Consider the following 19,341-nt stretch of genomic DNA (forward strand, 5'->3'; position numbering starts at 1 on the left):
GCTACATATTAGTGTGTGAGAAGCAGGTTATATGCAAATACTCAGTGGCAGAGTTACAAGAGCAATAAATCCATTCTCCTGTCTTTTACTTTATAGCAGAGCACAGTCAGAAAGCACGTTACGCATACTCACAGTTCTACACAGTGGAGTGCAGCCCAGATCCCGGTGAGCAGAGGAAAAGGGGAGGTGTAGTGAGCAGTGCAGTGCACAGTTACTGTATGCAGCGCGGAGGAAGGGGAGGGAGGTAACTGCTCTGCTGTGCAGAGGAAGGAGAGTATCCCGGCTCACACCGTGTGGTGAAGAAGTAGGGCTGCATGCACTAAAGCAAACGAATAGGCAGCACGCCATGCCCTTGCTCTAGCTGGTGCATTCATTGATTGCCTGACAGAATCACACCCCGTATTTTCCTGTATGGAGCTGAATTCCCCTAGGCATTATAGTCGCCCTAGGCATTTGCTTAGAATGCCTATGCCTAGGGCCGGCTCTGTCATGCCTACCAATGTGTTTTGTCCAATAAAGTGTGGAAGACTAATTTACAAGAAACATATTTACATAATTCCATATTTACATATGCTGTATGCTTTATAATGAAACAGTTCATGAAATTCAATATGCGTTAGCACATCCATTTTAAACTCACATTTAAATGGAGAAATTAGGTAAGGTGTCTTTAAAGCCGCTCCCAAGGGAAACTGTTTATCTAACAGAGTGTACAAGAGCTTGTCCATTTATGGGGATGCAGCACAACATGAGTATGTCTTAAAGGAATTTAGTTTCATTTTCATTGCCGAAGGAAATAAGACCATAAGAGCAAACTTTGTCTATCTGATAATGTCAGTGGGTGTACAGGGGGTGTATTACCTGAAAACTGTAATAGAGGGTATAAGTACTATGTAACAATGTCAATGGTTGTTGCTTTGCTGCATCAACCCTGAGAGACATGTTCTCCCAGATAAGGGCGAGATCTATTTATTTAATTAATTAATAAAATAACAAATTCTTAAGTATACCGGATTGGACTTTATTACTATATGCAACAATGCAACACCTGATAAAAGGTACACTTCTGCAATAGCCATTGGCAACACCTGCCATTCTTAACATTACTTTGACAACACGGTTGGTTCTCCCTGTGTTTGTGTGGGATTTCTCCCGCATCCCAAAAATCATACTGGTAGGTTAATTGGATTTTGACCAAAACAAATGAACCCTATTGTATAGTTGTGTGTACATGTTAGGGAATATATAAATTGTAAGCAACACTGGAGCAGGGACTGATGTAAATAACCAAATATTCTCTGTAAAGCGGTGCAGAATATATGTGCGCCATATAAATAACTGTCACTAAATGAATAAACATTCCTGCAACAAATTAATCTGCACACTTCTATACCAATAAGAGTATTTTATTGCACCAGATGGTTTATTTAATATTTTCTAGCACATAAAACTTATCAAGTATTTTTCCAAAAAAAGTTGGAGCCCAATCTCGCAATAACACCAGAGGCTTAATGCCCCAAAAAGGATAAAAGAGCTCTGGCTGCCGTAAGACGGCTGCTTTCACCACCTCTTGGGCACAATCCTCTTTGGATGAAGCTGCCATGGTCACTTTGTCACCAACTTTCTTCACAGCATTTTCTGCAAAATAGAAAAAGCAGATGTCACATCTGTCTTTCTCTCTGGCATTCCTAACCTGCAAATTCTTCATCCCATGGTGACAATATGATTTTATCCTATGGTACCCTTATGCTGGTAAACGTGTTTTGGTTATCTTCGTCTGAAGTACAAGTAAAGCCTTGTTTTACATACACTAGTGCAATAGATTATTAAAAGAATTTTCAGTTTGGTCACTGGAGATAATCTACCCCAATGTGTTTACTTGTACTAATGCATTTACATTGTACGAAAAAAGTCTGATCTTATTTTCTGTGTAGGTGCATTGTACACCATGCGGTACAATCGATTTTTTATGAAAAAAGTTTGTTATGACAATTTTTTTTTTTAAATAAATTTTACAAGATTTTATTTGATGTCTAATTCAATGTCACTGTTGGGTAGACATCTGTTCTGTATATGTGTGTATATATATATATATATATATATATATATATATATACATAATATCTATCTATCACCACTTTATAGATACACTAATATTATCTGCTGATGAGTTAGGTTATATACTAGTACTGTCATATGTGGTTAATATAATATAGTCACTCGCTTGTATAGGATATACAAATCTATAGGATCCCCCTCTTGTATGGATTATTTTTGTGTGTATATATATATATATATATACACTGGATTACTTTGGAACAAGACAGAAGAAAAGTAAGGGTCAGTATTTTAGGAATTTAAAGAAACAAAATACATTGAAATAAAATATATGCCACTACAGCAGGCACGTACATTAAAGTAAAACATTATGATGCAATATTTCATGTAGGCTATATTTTAAATTGTATGTAATACATGGGGCCAACAATTATTTTAATAAGCAAGGGGCATTATAAGAAGGAACCGATATATATATATATATATATATATATATATATTATTGTAATAGAAAGGGGACGATATCTATATTTGTGTGATGGAAAGAGCCAATAAATATAGTAGCTTAATATTAGGTCATAATATATGTATTAATTTGCTGTGAGGGGGCAATACTCAATGATGGCTTTCTTGCACTTTCAAACATTTGGGGCTTGATTCCGAGTCGGATGAAGCAGCGATTTTGGACGCAGCGCAGTGTTGTGTTACATCTGCACATGAGTCTGAGGCACACCGCGCATGCGTACAGGTGGTATGCGCACATAGGGACTGATTCAGAGACGTATACTATTCCGATATTTACGCAGTTGAGTGATTAACGGTCAACTCCACACGCCCCAAGGTAGCTTTGCAATACTGCTTGCTGCGAGGACTACTTTGCAAAGTGGCTGACAGGCAGAGACCATTTGGGGGAGGTAACGGAGAGTGACGGTAAAAAACGCAGGCGTGTCATGGCCATTTTCGGGGCATGTCGTAGCCTGCACCTGCGATACCGCATGCAGTGTTGCAACGGCTCAGTTCTGGAGGCCATTCTAAGTGACCATAGAGCTACTCAGATGGCCGATTATTGAATGGTTTGCGATGGCGGCTGTGTATTTGTACGCACTTGCTTGGATCTGCTAACCCATCAGTGGGCGTCTCTATGCATTTCCAGCCAGCTACAGCATTAGCATATTTCAGCACAGCAGCTGCCTGCGGGATCCCAGCTACGAATGCATTATCGCACATCTCTCAATCAGGCTCAGAGTCACATTAGACGAACAATATCAGAAATGTATAGGGTTTTCCTGGGTGAGTACTGGGAAATAGCAGGGGGGTGGCTAAACAGACGCATGGGGATGTTGGTTTTATGGGAGTGTCGTGGGTATGTCCCATCACTGAGAGTAGATGAGTTCATAGACGCAGAATCGTTCACATAGGAGGCCATATTCAGTTGGATGATCTGCATCAAGCAGTATTTCAGCTCCTATGGGTGCTTTATATGGGCATCCCAGTCCATTCGGAGGCACGGATGTACACCAGGAAAGGGCTTTGTAGCAACATTTGTATAAAATCACAGATACGACTGCGACAAAAGACACAGACACTGACCCGGCTACGTCTGACTCAGAATCAGGCCCTAGGTTAGGTTATGACTGTATAGGGGGATATATCTATTTTCCCCAAAGTTTTCAAGTCAAGATAGCTGAAACTGGCACACCCATCGGCATACCCATATAATTTTGTTTTGCCTGTTTGCACGGCAGCTTATCAGTGTTTTTCCAAACCGCCTCTTGATAAATCTGGTGGTTTGTGCATTTTACATGTCAAAAAATTAGGATGGTGATGTGTGTCCTGGCGTCTTCTCAGCTGGTGGTTTTCCTGCATTTGGTCTGCAGTTTGGACATTAGTAACCAGACGAGATTCCAGGGAAACGTTAGAAACCCTGCATTTTGCACAAACCCAAGCTTAGGATAGTACTACCTTATGTTCTGATGATGTCAGTATATGGTGGTCATTACCTATTCAGAGGTCTCCAATCTCACCTGTATCAATGTATCCCAGGACAGCCACAGTGATGGATACATTTTCCTTGCTGAGTATAAGTTCTCTGCGCAGGGAGCTGTAAAAACCCTCCAAAGCAAACTTGGCTGCACAGTAGTTTGTTGTAAATGGTGCTCCAATACGTCCTATATAGAATGAAAGGAGCTCAATGCAGATTAAATCATAGGCAATCTTAAATCCTATCCTTGGGACAGGCTTTCTGTTATTGCATTGTAATTATCAGTACCAACTTTCCTTTTTAAGTAACAAGGGACAATTAAATTGTGGCCAATGTGAGCGATATGCTGTCGGAACTGCATCAGAACGCTCATAACAGAGGCACATCTCCACCACAACATTGCTCATTTTGCCTTGAAACTTCTTTGGGGTCCACAGGAAAAGAGAATGTTGCTCTACCGTAATTCGCACAGCCGCACATCATGACCACATATTGCTGAGAATCAATGACGTGCGGTGAGGTAAATGGCTGGGGAGGCACTGGCTAGTATCAGAGCCAGATTTACAGATACATATATGAACCTGAGGGTCCATGTGGGCATTATACAAAGGTGCAGCAATATATAGTGCTGGAAATTTGTCATGTTGTGATCAGGGATGTGCGGAAAAGGTAGACGCTGCTTAGAATTGAATTGCTCCCTGTGGAGTGAAGAGACCTAGGGGCCTATTCATGATGTTAATTATCGGGGTCCGAATCTTAGATTTTTCCTGCGGTGCCCCAGCTCTGTGGCTGGATCGATTCCCCATACAAGCTCAGCTTTCCGTTTCGCTTCTGCAAATGAATTCGCCATCTCAGGATAGCGCTTAAGAGCCTCCTGAGTTTAGAAAAGCAGGGAAGATAACTCCCTGCCTTCTCCCTGCTCTCCCCGCCCCCTGCTGCTACAGCAGCCAATCAGAGGAGCCCAAGGATCCTCCTGGCTGCCTGCTGCCACAGTGTCCCCTCCCTCTGCTCTACCCCTGCCGCTGCTGTACTATAGTAAGGTGACCTGAAATATGCATATGCGGGTCACCTCCTCTTAACTAGAGAAGAGCGGGAAAGCTGAACCGCTCATATCTACAGTGCCCGCTGCCACCCACTCCCACTGTCCGATCCCCCTCTCGCAATGCCCGCTGCCTGTTCGCTCCTCCCCACCTCGCACTGTTCTCTCACGCTGCAGCAGCATTAGCTGGCGCATGCGCAGAAGGGGACCGCAATCAGAGAACCGGAGGAGAAGACTGCATTGCTGGACCCCTGGATACTAGATCTTATCGCTGGATAGGTGAGTATACGTGAATTGCTCCTTATGTACGCTATAGATTGAATCGAACTGATGCGATATATAGTGATAAGTAACAATTCACCAGTGCAGATCTACATGAATAGACCCCTATGAAGCAGTTTGAAGGAAGGATCAGCGACCACTTCTCTCACTCTAATGACGCTGGGTGCAAGGGGAGGCGGGCCCTGTAGGCACTGTGAGCCCCATAGCAACCGCAGCCCCTGCACCCACGGCTGCTACACCCCTGGGCCACCCAGTATTTAAAGGCACCCTGGAATTTAAGCCAACATGTATGTAGCAACTATGACAAAAGCATGTGATGTAGGTGTTCTTTTCCACTGGATTGAGAAAATGATGGTGAACACACCTCTGCATGAAACTAACCAGACATCCAAATTTTTGTTTTCAGAAGATTAACATCTGGGCTGGCTACTGTACTATCATAGGGCCTGAGGGCCTGATTCAGAGCCGGACGCTCTGACCAGAGCGCTCGCTCTGAATCAGGGCCCTCCTAACTAAAATTGGAGCGGCCTCCGGGCCGCTCGCATAGCTGATGGTGAGTGACAGCACGCCCCCTTTGGTGCGAGACCCATAGCGACGGCTGGCCGTCGCTATGCGGGTCTCGCGCATGCGCACGACGGAGCTCCCTCCATCGTGCGCATGCGCACTAGGGCACCATCGACCCGCTTGCGAGCGCTCAGCGCTCGCGAGCGGGTCTGAATCAGGCCCATATTCAGCAAGGAATGCATGGATGCGGACACACGCAACCGGCCGCTGCGAGAATATGCTAATGAATGTATACGCATGGAAATCGCAGCAGAATAAGCAGAATATACCTGGCAAGACAGCTGAAACATCGGTAACATCGAGAACCATCAGACCCATACGCAAAATAGTAGTTGACCTGACCCTTCCACAGAAATAGCGAGACTTCCTGTGTGCAACTAGACCTCAGGCTGCATCCGCCGCTGCAAGGGCTTAATTATGCATGCCTCTGACATGCCGTCCAAACGCACAGGCACGTCTGCGTTTGGGTGACTACCCCCCCCCCCCCATCACTACCTACAAACGGCACTTCCTGTCAATCACTGTGCTCTGGGTCTGCGATGCCTCTGCAAACGCAGTTCTCATCACAGTAGCTGGTTCGCGCACGCACACTGCGATGCATACGCATGGGGAATGCGAAATAATCGACCGATTGCATGCGTCTGCATCCGTGCGTTCCTTGCTGAATCAGGCCCATAGTGCTAAAAAGGGCTCACCACTGTAACATACACACCCTTAGATGCTCTCAGGTTTTGGATGACCATGCTTCATGCAATAGCCTTTTTTCTAGAATATTAAAGTTTTAAATTAGTGGATACTAACAAATGTATATGTATAACATTTCTTTTTTTGGCATAAATATTTAGGTATTCAGAAAATGTATTCCAAATATGGGGCATTTTTTAATTAGTCCAATTTTTACTATACACGGAACTGCTAAATAATGCACTCATCTATATTCAGAAAAAAATACATAAGCAAAAGACACATCAACACTCAAGCCATATATATTACCACTCAGTGAAGACATAATGACAATGCTGCCTTGGGATTCGTGTAGTGCTTTCAGAGCCGTGGATGTCAGCTGGATATAACTGAGGAAGTTGATAGTGATGGAACTCAGCACACTCTGCATATCACCTTGAAAATATCCAAAAGACCCTGTTCCTCCCACATGATTTAAAATCAGATAATCCACTCCACCTGTAAAGGGAATAAGACATTGCATCACTGCATCATTTCTTATAACCTAACAGTGTGTTGGTGTGTCATGGGCCACTATGGAGTCTGTAGACTACTGTACCAAATCCTTATTTCAGGTCACTATGGCCAACTTCTGATCTTTTGTAGTTCTGAAGGCAACACTAAGATAAGGGTAGAAGCCCAAATGTCCCAAGAGGACAACATAAATGTAAATGATTAAAACTATGGTGCCAAACCATTTAGAGCATACTACCCTATTTATTCTAATTGGATGTTAGTCAAATTAAATAAAAGGGAGTGAGAAATCCTGTATCTTCTATATCACAAATGGAACCACTGGTTTCTGCTTCAACAAAGTGGAGAATGTAACCTGACCTTTAAGTAAGAGCCAGTTACCAAGCTGCTCTGCTATAACGTGATGGGAGGAAAGAACAGAGGGGAGGGGGTGACAGCTGAGATGAAATGTCAAAGCCTTTCTGTTTGCTAAATCATAAGTCATGTGACTGTGGTTGACATGGTAATCACATGACACTGAGCAAATTGCAAGTTGTTAATAAAAGCTATAGTTACAACTCAAATCATAATAAAAATAAAAAAATTCTCCTTACCGATACCCAGTTTTTGTTTAATGTTACACCTCATTTTTAGAGGCGATTGCAGCTACAAAATACACAGATAAACAATACCAGTACATAGTATTATATAAATTTACCCAGCTTTTCAATAGTTTCTTGTGCCACATTCTGAGCTGAAGTCAGGTTACCCATATCAGAGACCACGTAATTGGCAGAGCCTGCCCCTAACTGCAGACACTTCTTTGCCACCTAGAAAACAAACAACATGCAAATGTAAGTGACCACAAAACCTAAAATATAACTTGAAAATGTGAGATTTACCAAAGGAATAGAATTGCATGTTTTCCAACTTCAAGAAAAATGACTGTTTCTGATAGATGAGATAACTCAGACCGTGTGCAGCCATATTCATTTGGTAGTAGAAATTAAATATTATTTTTATATGGGGGGGGATTAATTCTTATTTATTTTAAGGACCAAAATTAATTTATAAATTTTATTTAATTATGTGACGTAGACAACATTGTTTCATAGAGCACACTTGTAGAACTACAAGTGTCAGCAAGCACTTTGTGCCCATGCAGTTTAGGTGTTCACAGAAACAACACATGTGGTTTAAGGTTTCAGCCTCCAAACTGCAATTTAATAAATCTTGCTGTTTGGAGCTGAATACCAGTTTCTTGATTAGCCCACGAGGTTTTGGGTCCTATTTATCAATATTATTTTTACTAAAAACATACCCTTTTGACATTATCTTAGTATCACATTTATGTATTAAAGGACTGTTGGAGCAGCTTTCATGAAAACCTACTCCAAGCCCCAGAAAGGTAACTAGGTATTTGAAGGCCCCACAGCAAAAGTTTGTAAGGACCACTATGTACCATCCAAAGGTGAAAACACACACACACACACACACACACACACACACACACACACACACACACACACACACACACACACACACACACACACACACACACACACACACACACACACACACATACTGTATATATATATATATATATATATACATACAAGTTTGACAAGGAAGATGGGCCCCCCTAGGCTTTGGACCCCATAGCAGCTGCACCCCTTGCACCTATTGTAGTTACACACCCATGCCAAGCCCTTCAAATTGCATATTTTTAGTAAGCAGATCACATTTCCCATACTTGTAATGGGAAATGTGATCTGCTCAGATTTAAGATCTAAAAATAAATTGTGAAAAATACTGTGGAAAGCCCTGTGATAATAATGCCATCTTCAGATGGCGTTATCCAGGGTTTCCCCCACTCCTGCTTTGCTCTTATAGGCAGAGCAGAGCTAGGAGCCAGCTCCTGTGATCAGCTTTGTGGTCTAAAGAGACCACAAGCTGATCACTTGAAACACCTGCATCCAAGGACCTGTGGCTCTGGTGATGTCCTCTGGGGCACCGGTAAGCTGGTCTCCAGGCTCCTGCTCTATGCCGGCATCTCCGTTTCTGGCAGAAAAGAGGGAGTGTGGGAGCCGTAGACAAGCTGACCGATGTCCCAGAGGACCTCTCCCCGGAGCACCGATCACCGGGCAGGTAAGTGTAAGCTGAACAGGGTCTGGTGGGGGGGTCGCGAGGAGGAGGTGTGGTTGCGTGGGAGGTGCTTGGTGAGCCGGCAGCGCATGTACGGACACCTTCTCACTGTATATTTTTGCGAAAAATACAGCGAGTAGTGTGCGCAGGGGATTCACGGAGACAGAGCTTCATCGCAACCTCTGTCCCTGGAAGTGATTTTTTATGCAAATTTAGGTACAAATATCACACTACAACCGCATTTGAAATGTAGATTGTAGTAAATAGGGGCTTTAATGAGTTAAATGCTTCCCCTTTTATCTTAAGCTTATCTCAAACATACTTTGTACTTACATATGTTTGTAGTTGTAGGTAGTAACTTGTTTATTTTATTCAGCCAAAATTTCAGGTTTTCATTTCCAGTGTAGAATGTGTGATAGTTTTGCAAGGCACAGCTAACATTTACAGTATTACCTTTGTATCAGGGTTGCTTACCCTCCCGATTTGGCCGGGAGCCTCCCGATAATCGGGTGCAGCTCCCGGCCCCCCAGAAAGGCAGGCAAGCCAACCGGCCGCCGATCCCCCGCGATTAACTGTTAAATCCCCCGCAGCGGGGGGATGGGTGGTGGGTGGTGACGCAATTCAGGCTGAATTGTGGCACAATAGCGTGACCCCACCCTGCCACGCCCACAAACGGCAGTCATCCGACCAGCCACGCCCTCTATTACTGGCCACCCCCCCTGCCCTGCCGATCTTGCTGCTCCCTCTGGGAAGGAGCAGCCAGAAAGTCGGCAACTATGCTTTGTATAGTGTGTGACAGGCCCCCACAGAACCCAAGCCCTGTGGATGTCTCAACGGCCCCGTGTGAAACATTTGTACTAATATTTTCTTGCTGACACTATTGAAAGTATAATCAGGGAATAACATAGGTAATTTAAAATGAACCAACTCATTGCTTGATCGTGGACTTTGGGCCTGATTCATTACGGATCGCAACTGCCATTGCAATAGCGATTATGCCCGTAGTCTCACTGCGATAGTATGCTAATCCATTGCGATTGCTAAGCCATTGCAGCACAACATAAGGACGCCCCCTTACACACGTCCGTAATGTTTACCAAGGCTGGAAAACCATCTGTACCATTGAGTACCATAGCAGCCTCACGCACACTTGCACAAGCTCTGACCTTACTCAGGAATTGCTAACTTCATCGCACACTATGAGTACTCAGGCTGCGTACGATATCGCAGTGGATAAATTGTGCATGTCTCTGCAACGGCGTTCAAACGCACTGGCACATCTGCGTTTCACCGACCACCCCTGTCACCTCCCACAAATGGCACTTACTGTCAATCACTCTGCTGGTTCGCACACGCGGACTGCGATGCATACCCATGCGCAGAACGCAACAATCGGCGATTGCGTGCATAATCGCAGTTGCGATCGGTAATGAATCAGGCCCTTTGAACCTAAGTATATGCACATATAAACCTTTTACAAATGTGCCTGATTGTGGCTGGTGTGAGAAAAGATTGCCTATCCTTCTAGAATCCAAGCTAAACCATATCTATGCTCTTTCTTTATAAGGACATGTGTAAGCAACTGCATCTCTATAGCCCTTCAGCCTGACTACAGCATTGTACTGTAGATATATACTTGTGCTACTCTACAGCATATTCTACATACAAATAAGTCCCAGATTTACCAATGAGTGATATTCTTGTTATCACTTGTTACGAATCTTAAATGGTGCTCCAACCAACCAGCTACTGTCATGTGTTTGAAGGTGACCGTTAGTCACAAGGACACTTCAGCCTGTGACTAGGAAGCAGGTTGCTGCAGGGATCATCAGCACTGTGGGCATCCTGTCAGACTGGTGATGGTTGGGTAGGACTGCGCTCTGCTGTGTGGGCAGATGTGATATGTTAGTGGGCTGAATTGTGTGCTATATGAGTGAGTGGGGTGCTGCACTTCCGGATCGCAGGCGTACCAGGTTCTGTGTAAAATTGGATAGAGACGGTGGGGTACGGAAGGTGCGCTCGCCCTGTGGGTGCAATGATGATGGGGGAGTGCTGGACTGTGTATGTGGTTGCTAGTGTGTGTGGTGTGAATGAGTGGGGAGGGGTGGACCAATGGAATGACAGAGGCGGACACAAGGTGGGAGTAAATGGTTTTATTGGAGTAGTCAGAGTGCTTCTCCTATATAGTCCCGGGCAACAAGGTGGGTGTGGTGGTGGGTGAGAGATGCATGCAATCTAGACAAATACTACATGTCCTTGCATGCTACACACATATATTCATCAACTCTAATCTCTAATTTTACACGCCATATTAGAGCTGGACTAAACCACTTTGTGCCTATGTGTAACTGCATGGTACCATTTCTGTTGTCCTGTATGTTGTGTGTAATTCTCTGTATTTGTTTTTTATTCTATATACAAGCATACAACAAATAATTTTTTTATTTATGCAGTTATTAGTATCTGGCCTTATTATCTACATGTAGACTGAACCCCACTCTTTTCCTGTTTACATGCAATGAGCAATTGCCTGTATCTGTTCTCATACTGAATGTACGGGCAACAACACAGTACCAATAATTTTGTTATTTCTGTAGTTATCAATGTGTGTTATTATTCTGTATGTAATGGAGGACACTATCATTTCTCTTGTCGGGATGCTGCACAACGCATAGCACAGCACATTGTACTCATACAACACTCTGTATACAGTGCAACACACTGTACTGTATTTGGTGATGCTACTGTTTCTGGTGCCTAACACTTTGGGATGGTTACTAGATCTGTTTTCGATCTGCCCGAGCCTGCTATTACCATCAGTATGTGAGATCACTATACACACCAGGGCCGGACTGGCCATTGGGCACTTCTGGCAAATGCCAGAAGGGCCGATGGCCACAAGGGCCGGTTTGACGGAGCGCAGGCTTACCCGGGAGAGCAACCTCCCGGGTAGCGCTATGCTCCCGGCGGCGCCATGATCCAAACTGCGCGACGCGTCATTGCGTAATGACATCAAGATGCGGCCGGCACCAAGCCCCTCCTGGGCAGCGTCCACCCGGGCAGGTGGATGCTAGTGACACAGCTACGGCGAGCTGTCAATGCGCAGGGCTGCCCGGTGGCCATGTCAGGGCCGGATTATAAGCACGCCCCCTGGCTGGCTCCCGTGTCCCGCCTCCCGGCAGCAGGAACCAAATGATAATTGCGGCTGACTTATCCGTGAAGTGCCCGCCCCCTTTAAAAAAAGCTGATTCCTGAGGTGACGACAGAGAGCGTGCACACACTCCTTTCCTCCCTCTCAATCTCTCTCTCACTCCCTCCACTTCTCTCTCTGGGCCTAATTCAGACCCGCTCGCGAGCGCTGAGCGCTCGCAAGCGGGTCGATGTTGGGCAAGTGCGCATGCGCACGATGGAGGCTGCTCCGTCTTGCGCATGCGCGAGACCCGAATAACGAGGGCCCAGCCATCATTATCGGTCTCGCACCAAAGGGGGCGTGCTGTCGATGGTGTGTGACAGCACGCCCCCTTTGGTGGGCGTGCCGGGGGCATTGCTGCCCAGACGGAGGCGTTCCCATGGGAACGCCTACCGTCTGGGGCCGGCCCCACTGACATCACTAGTGATGTCAGTGGGAGTGCTTTTGGCTCTGATAGAGCCAAAAGCACTCCAGGGCTGCCGGCCACGAGACCCTACCGCAAGGGTCTCGTCGCAAGCCCGATGGTCGCGATGGTATTGACCATCGCGACCATCATCATGGACGCTCGCATAACCAGTGGGTGGTAACTCACAGCTATGCAAGCGTCCAAGAGGCCGCTACCAAAAAAAAAAAAAAAACGCCCTGATTTAGAGCGGGCGCTCATTCAGAGCGTCCGGGTCTGAATCAGGCCCCCTGTCCCACTCCCTTCCGCCTCCCTCTCTCTTCCTTTATCTCACTCTCTAAGGGGAATTCAATTAGGAGCGAAAACATTCGCCCCATCGAATCTGCGTGGCAGCTACCGCACTTTAAGGCAACGGGATTTCGCTCAAAAGTGTTTGCTACCTCATAGGGTAACGAGTACTTTTGAGCGAATCGGGCATTCTGTTAACAGTGCGAAGAGTGCGAGAAGGGCTGCCGTTGCCGGCGTTTAAATGCGCACCCTTCGCCTGCAATTGAATTCCCCTCTCTGTCTCTCTCCATCTCTTTCACTTTCTCCCCCCTCTCTTATGGTACGTACACACGTAGCTATCTACCAGCGATACTATATCGCTGGCAGATCGTTATGCACCCTCCCTGGTATGCTGGATGTTCAATATCGATCATCCAGCACACCACCAACTTACTGACTACTATAACGATCACCGATCATCTATCGCGGGTCCCTATACTAACTTGCTTGAAATTGAGAAAGTTGACCGGCATGCACGCCCGATGGACGATATCACTATGGTCCATATGTGGCCGCGCATCGCTGGTCGACGGTAAGTTGGTAGGGACCATTTAAAAGAACGATTTGAAAGATTACCATAACGATATCGTTATCGTTCAAATCGTTCTTTTAAATCGCAACATGTGTACGCACCATTACCCTGTCTCCCTCCCTGTCCCTTCCTCCCTGTCTCTCTCCCTCATCCCTTTCCCTCTCTTAGGGGTCTATTTGATGGTAATTATCGGGGTCCGAACGGATCCTGATTATTAACATTCTAACGCTACGTGAGCGCTGGAGCAAAGAGAGGAGACAAGTGCGCATGTGTGACCTACGGGTCACACATGCGCACAAGAGCATTTGGGGACAGCGGGCCATTCCGAGAGAGGAAGGTGAGCTTTACCTTCTTGATGAATGGCCCAAAAACCTAATTTCTACAATTGCAGGTGAAAATGTTAATTTTCCTCTGCTTTTGTAAAAATTAGGTGATGATGAATAGGCTGCTATGTATTTCACTCTCTCTCTCCCTCTCTCTCTCTCCCTTCCCCCTTTCTTCAAACAAGTCTTAATCCAGCCCTTGGCCACATCATTACTTAGTGTCGGGTATGAGATGCATGGCAGGGTCGGGCCCAGGAGTAACCTGGGAGGAAAGCCTGGACGACATTTTGACAGCTCCCGTGAGCTGCCAGTAGCATTGCCCGGTGGCACCATGCTGAGGACATGGTGGAGTCACCGGAGTGTCACGTGCGGCCACAGTTATGTCATGACACGGCTGGCCGTTGGATGAAAAGTGCGGTAAGGGCGGGCGAGAAGCTGACTGGATGCCATCTTCGGACACCTCATGATCTGCTGACAGACGCCATCTGCGGATGCCAGGGTATTACTGTGAGTCGCATAATGTGTTATAAGAAGCATTATTGTGTGTGTGTGTCATAATGTATAAGGGGCATTACTGTGTAGCATAATGTTTAAGGGGCTCTACTACTGCATGGCACAACTTATAAGGGGCACTACTACTATGTGACATAACGTAAATGGGCTGTGTGACGTAACGTGAAAAGGGGACACTACTGTGTGACGTAATGCGTATAAGGGACACTACTGTGCAGTTTAGTGTGATGAAGGGACACTATCGTGTTGTGTAATGTGACTAAGGGACACTACTGTGTGACATAACTTGATTATTGGGCACTACTGTGTGATGTAATGTGAAAAAGGGACACTACTGTGTGACGTAACGTGAAAAAGGTGCACTACTGTGTGACTTAATGTGAATAAGGGACACTACTGTGCGGTGTAATGTAATGAAGGGGCACTACTGTGCGGTGTAATTTTTTTAGATTGTAGGCTCTCAAGAGCAGGGCCCTCTTCTCTCATGTGCTTCTCCTTATACTTTCTTTTACTTCTTACTCCTCAAAAGCGCTCTAGCAATTGATTACTGACTCCCTGTTGCTTATTTTGAGTGCTATGAGCGCTAATGCAGCATTGTATTGTATTGTACTGCAAGTCACTAGTTTCTTGTTCACTTATTTGTTTATGTACTTTGTAAGGCGCTGCGGAACACTTATGGCGCCATAGAAATAGAGGATAATAATAATGTGACTAAGAGGCACTACTGTGTGGCATAATTTGAATTGGGGGTACTACTATGTGGTTACGCACCTTCCCAGCGATACCACACCTGGATTTTTTGCCTGCTTCACCAGTGGTTTGCGGCACAAACGCTCTTTTCTTAAAATGTGTAGTTAAAACTCTGCTTTGGTGTGCACAGATGTGTCTTCTGCGTTCAGCACCTCTGCCCTAAAAAAATCCTGCAGTGAACACTATATAATCCTGTACAACTGCTAAGCTAGGTCATTTTGGTCATTTGGGAAAATGCCTTCCCTTTTCTTTGTGTATGACCTACACCAATAACGTCTGATTATGGCACATGTTTTAATCCCCTGCAGGATGAGCTCTGTTGTAGGTGTTACATTTTTAATACAGAGAATGATGTGTACTTGTATGATGTTCCAATATTATATTTGTAAGAGCATAGACTAAGAAGTGGGAGGGGCCAGGAATAGTAAAGGAAGGAGTCTATGCCAGGAGCTAGATGCTGTCACGAGTTGGGCCTGTTTGCTCTTTAAATGCCAGGGCCTATTTTTGCTCCCAGTCCGGCCCTGATACACACACATACACACACACACATCTTTTACTAACTTCTTACTAGCTAGCAGCTTTTAAACTCCATCTGATTCCACATATCTACCTATGTCAGCACACAGTATAAATGCTACATTTACATAGTGTATATGCAGAATAGGGGAATGCAGACAGCCTATACACCAGAGGTTCCCAAACGTGGTCCTCAAACCATGGATATCTCTAAAGCCTGAACTGTTGGGGAGCCTTGAGGACTGCCTTTGGGAACTTCTGCTCTACACTTATCAGAAATATCATAGCAGTTTGTAATAGACTAAAATAATTGTAATTTATATTATTAATTTATAAACTATCATGCATTTTATAATGCTGTCAAGTATATCTAAGATATTTGGTGTCAGCAGTGAGTATAGGAATGGGCTTAATAACTTTTGCATGGATGCTTCTTTTAGGTCACTTGACATTTGCTGCTCTCCCAAAATGTGTCATACCTCGCTGTGGCCTTCGGACGACTTCCCATAATGCTGGCCTTGAGCAAACTACAACTAGTTGCTATTCTTAAGATACATATAAAGTTGTTGCTGATTGTTGGTGACCTCATAAAAAGTTACTGTATCATAAAATGAAGTTTATAGAGAACAGGAGAGTCATATTTTCTGAGTAATTCGATTAATCTTTCACCAGAGGATCCACATATACCTATAGGGGCTGATTCTCAGTCGGACGGATCTCTGTGCATGGATGCAAATGACTGGTGCTTGCATACATCGCATGCCCAAATACGCGTTATTGCGAATGTCTTACCTAATCTGAGTTGTGCGTATGGAGAAGGGAAGACTGATGGATTTCTTGCACCTAGCATTGGGGCTGGTCCAAGTGCCAATACTACTTATGATGGTTGCAGTGGCTGGCATAAAACCAATGGGCGGAATGGTTTTCTGCTTTGAGACACAAGAACCCCCGCACTAGCCCTTATGGTTTCTTTCATTAGCATAAGGTAGTAATTGAGGCTTCTGTGGCTGCCCGCATCTATAGCCACTTATTGCGCAACTCAGAATCAGCCCCATAACCTAGGACAAATCACATGCAAAAACTTACCTCTTGTAGTTGCTGGGCTCTTCTGGCCGTGAGCATTACGTGAGCTCCCATTTCTGCAAATGTATATGCAATCTGCTCTCCAATCCCAGTACTAGACCCAGTAACCAGTACTCTCTTTCCACGTACCATCTCTGGAAGGTTCAAATATATATAGAGAAATCACTGGTGTCAATGTGTTCTTTAATATCAATAGTACGACCAAAAATGGCTTGTAAACAATGCTTGTGTGTAAGTGATTCCAGTACTAGGTCAAGTGGAAGTATACCGCTATGCAGTGATTTATGGAGACAAAGCAGGGTGCTTTAGTATCTCCCAAATTGTACATTACACTATGCTTTATATAATGTCATTCAATACACAATGCATTATGCAATACATAATACATTACATTACTACTATATACATAAGCTTTAATAGGATTGGAAAATTAACCGCAAACAGCAAATATAATCTACATTGACTGTAATACGAAAACGTTGGATGCTTTGAGCACTATAAATAGGACAAGTCTAGAAACTAATCAACCATATTTCCTGAGACTGAAAGGTATATTTACTAAAGTGCGGGTTTTTAAAAGTGGAGGTGTTGCCCATAGCAACCAATTAGATCCTAAATATTACCTTCTAGAAGGTGCAAATAATAAGCAGAATCTGATTGGTTGCTATGGGCAACAACTCCACTTCTAAAAACCCGCACTTTAGTAAATATACCCCTAAAATGTATAATATAGATGTTCCTACCTGGAGTTATGGTTTCTGTGTTGTAGAAATAATGAGCATATAGTACTACAGCCAGAGAGAATAGCAGCAGTTTAACCCCTGCCATTCTGGAAGAGAGCAATATATTGGAGTGAGGAGAGCACCAAGTCAAGTCGGATTATTATATAGGAGCACAGACACTCGGCTTCTCTGGCAGAATAGCAAGGTTAATAACTCTTCAGACTTTTCCCAGGTTAAAGTCTGGAACCTCGGGAATAGACACGCCTATTCCTCACTGGTTTTTGTTGCAGGAGTGTAAACAGTGATCACAGTTGCAAACTGCTCTGCTTCATTACCGACCCATGGAAATTATGCACTACTGAAGTTCTGTGGATGATAGCAGTGTGAGATGTCTGAATAAATACATTAACAGAGTATATTGTTGCAGCATAAAAGTAAATATTTGCTATCCATCCAATGGTACATAGAAGATACCTTATTCACTAGAGTGATAAGGGAAACAGTCGGGAAGCCGATGGACGGAATCCCGACCGTCGGCTTCCTGACTGTATAATCCCGGCAAGGGTTAAATGACAGGCGTTGACATCCCAACGCCTGTCATTTTCCCTAAACCGGCTGTGGATTCTGTGGAGTGACAAATCACGCTTCTCTTTTGGCAGTCAGATGGGCGAGTCTGAGTTTGGCGGATGCCGGCCGAGCATTACCTGTCTGACTGCATATCGCCAACTGTCAAAGCTGGATGATTGGCTGAGACCAAATCTTTAAGAATATCTGAAGACGCCATTTTGCGTCTTTATCACAATGCCATACAGATGGTATACGGCACTATTTTTGCATTGTGCGAATACCGTACTAACTGCACTCTGTTAAAATCCTTACATTAATATTCAGTGATGTCAAGACAAGTCTTGTGGATTTGTCTGTAGCAAACAATTAAGAATACAAAAAGATATGGTGAGGGTTTGCTCTGCAAACAGATACAGTAAGCCTAAGAAAATTGAAGTATAATTCAGACACTGATATACTCAGAAAGAGTGCTCGGAAGGTGGATTTGGAAACAATTGTTAGACGTTTAAGCTATCGTTAGCGATTGTAGGCCTGGTATCTAATGTTGATTGTGGTTAATTAATGTGGTTAAGAAGAAATTAATTGTACTCTAAATAAACCATTGTCTTTAAGTCTGATGCCTAAACAAACTGGCCTTTACATTTGTAATTTCATCAAGCATCTTTTGGCCACCTGTGAAAACCCATTGTCTGTCATTTAGTCCAGACAGAAGTATATCAAAATATGCCAATTAATGCATGAAGAGGTATATATATATATATATATATATATATATAATTTATTTTTTTAAACAGTGAGCTTGATAAACAGCGACAATAGTGCTAATAAAAATATTAATAATGAAGGTAAAAAATTAAATTATATTGAATCTATAAAGTGTCAGTGTCAATAAATATGAAATGCTTATGCAAAAAAATGATTCAGAAGATACCATCTAAAGGAAGTAAATATACCATTCAAGGATCAAATATAATTGATAACACACCCAATAAAGATCCATAAAACAACATAGTGAAAAGTGACTTGTGCAATAATAAAGTTCTTACTAGATCTCCATTTAAATTATTAGATAAGAAGTGAACATTCAATATAAAAAAGGGAGGGTACAAAATTTATTAAACTGAAAAACATATATATAAAACACAAGGGATAAGGGACAAGATAAATAGT

General features: G+C 43.9%; 1 protein-coding gene across 1 annotated transcript; it reads right to left on the reverse strand.

Annotated features, from left to right (window-relative positions):
• Positions 1 to 1,423: 1,423 nt before the first annotated feature.
• On the reverse strand, positions 1,424 to 17,710 carry LOC148534874 (hydroxysteroid 11-beta-dehydrogenase 1-like protein A). Its single transcript, XM_088465462.1, has 6 exons — positions 17,626 to 17,710; positions 16,886 to 17,016; positions 7,819 to 7,930; positions 6,918 to 7,106; positions 4,083 to 4,226; positions 1,424 to 1,638 (listed from the first exon to the last, which is right to left on the reverse strand). Exons 1-6 carry the CDS (start codon positions 17,708 to 17,710, stop codon positions 1,424 to 1,426), a joined length of 876 nt encoding a protein of 291 aa, XP_088321588.1.
• Positions 17,711 to 19,341: the final 1,631 nt, after the last annotated feature.

Source organism: Taudactylus pleione, unplaced genomic scaffold (genome assembly GCF_031769625.1).
Source record: "Taudactylus pleione unplaced genomic scaffold, aTauple2 ptg000062l, whole genome shotgun sequence".
Classification (NCBI taxonomy): Eukaryota; Metazoa; Chordata; class Amphibia; order Anura; family Myobatrachidae; genus Taudactylus; species Taudactylus pleione.

What these genes read in the sequence shown, in the direction of transcription:
- LOC148534874 (XM_088465462.1), bottom strand. Translation starts at nt 17,710, where the DNA reads ATGGCAGGGGTTAAACTGCTGCTATTCTCTCTGGCTGTAGTACTATAT. An exon ending in CACAGAAACCATAACTCCAG is followed by an intron (nt 17,017 to 17,625) that starts GTAGGAACATCT and finishes TGAACCTTCCAG; the next exon opens with AGATGGTACGTGGAAAGAGA. An exon ending in AGAAACTATTGAAAAGCTGG is followed by an intron (nt 7,107 to 7,818) that starts GTAAATTTATAT and finishes TTCCCTTTACAG; the next exon opens with GTGGAGTGGATTATCTGATT.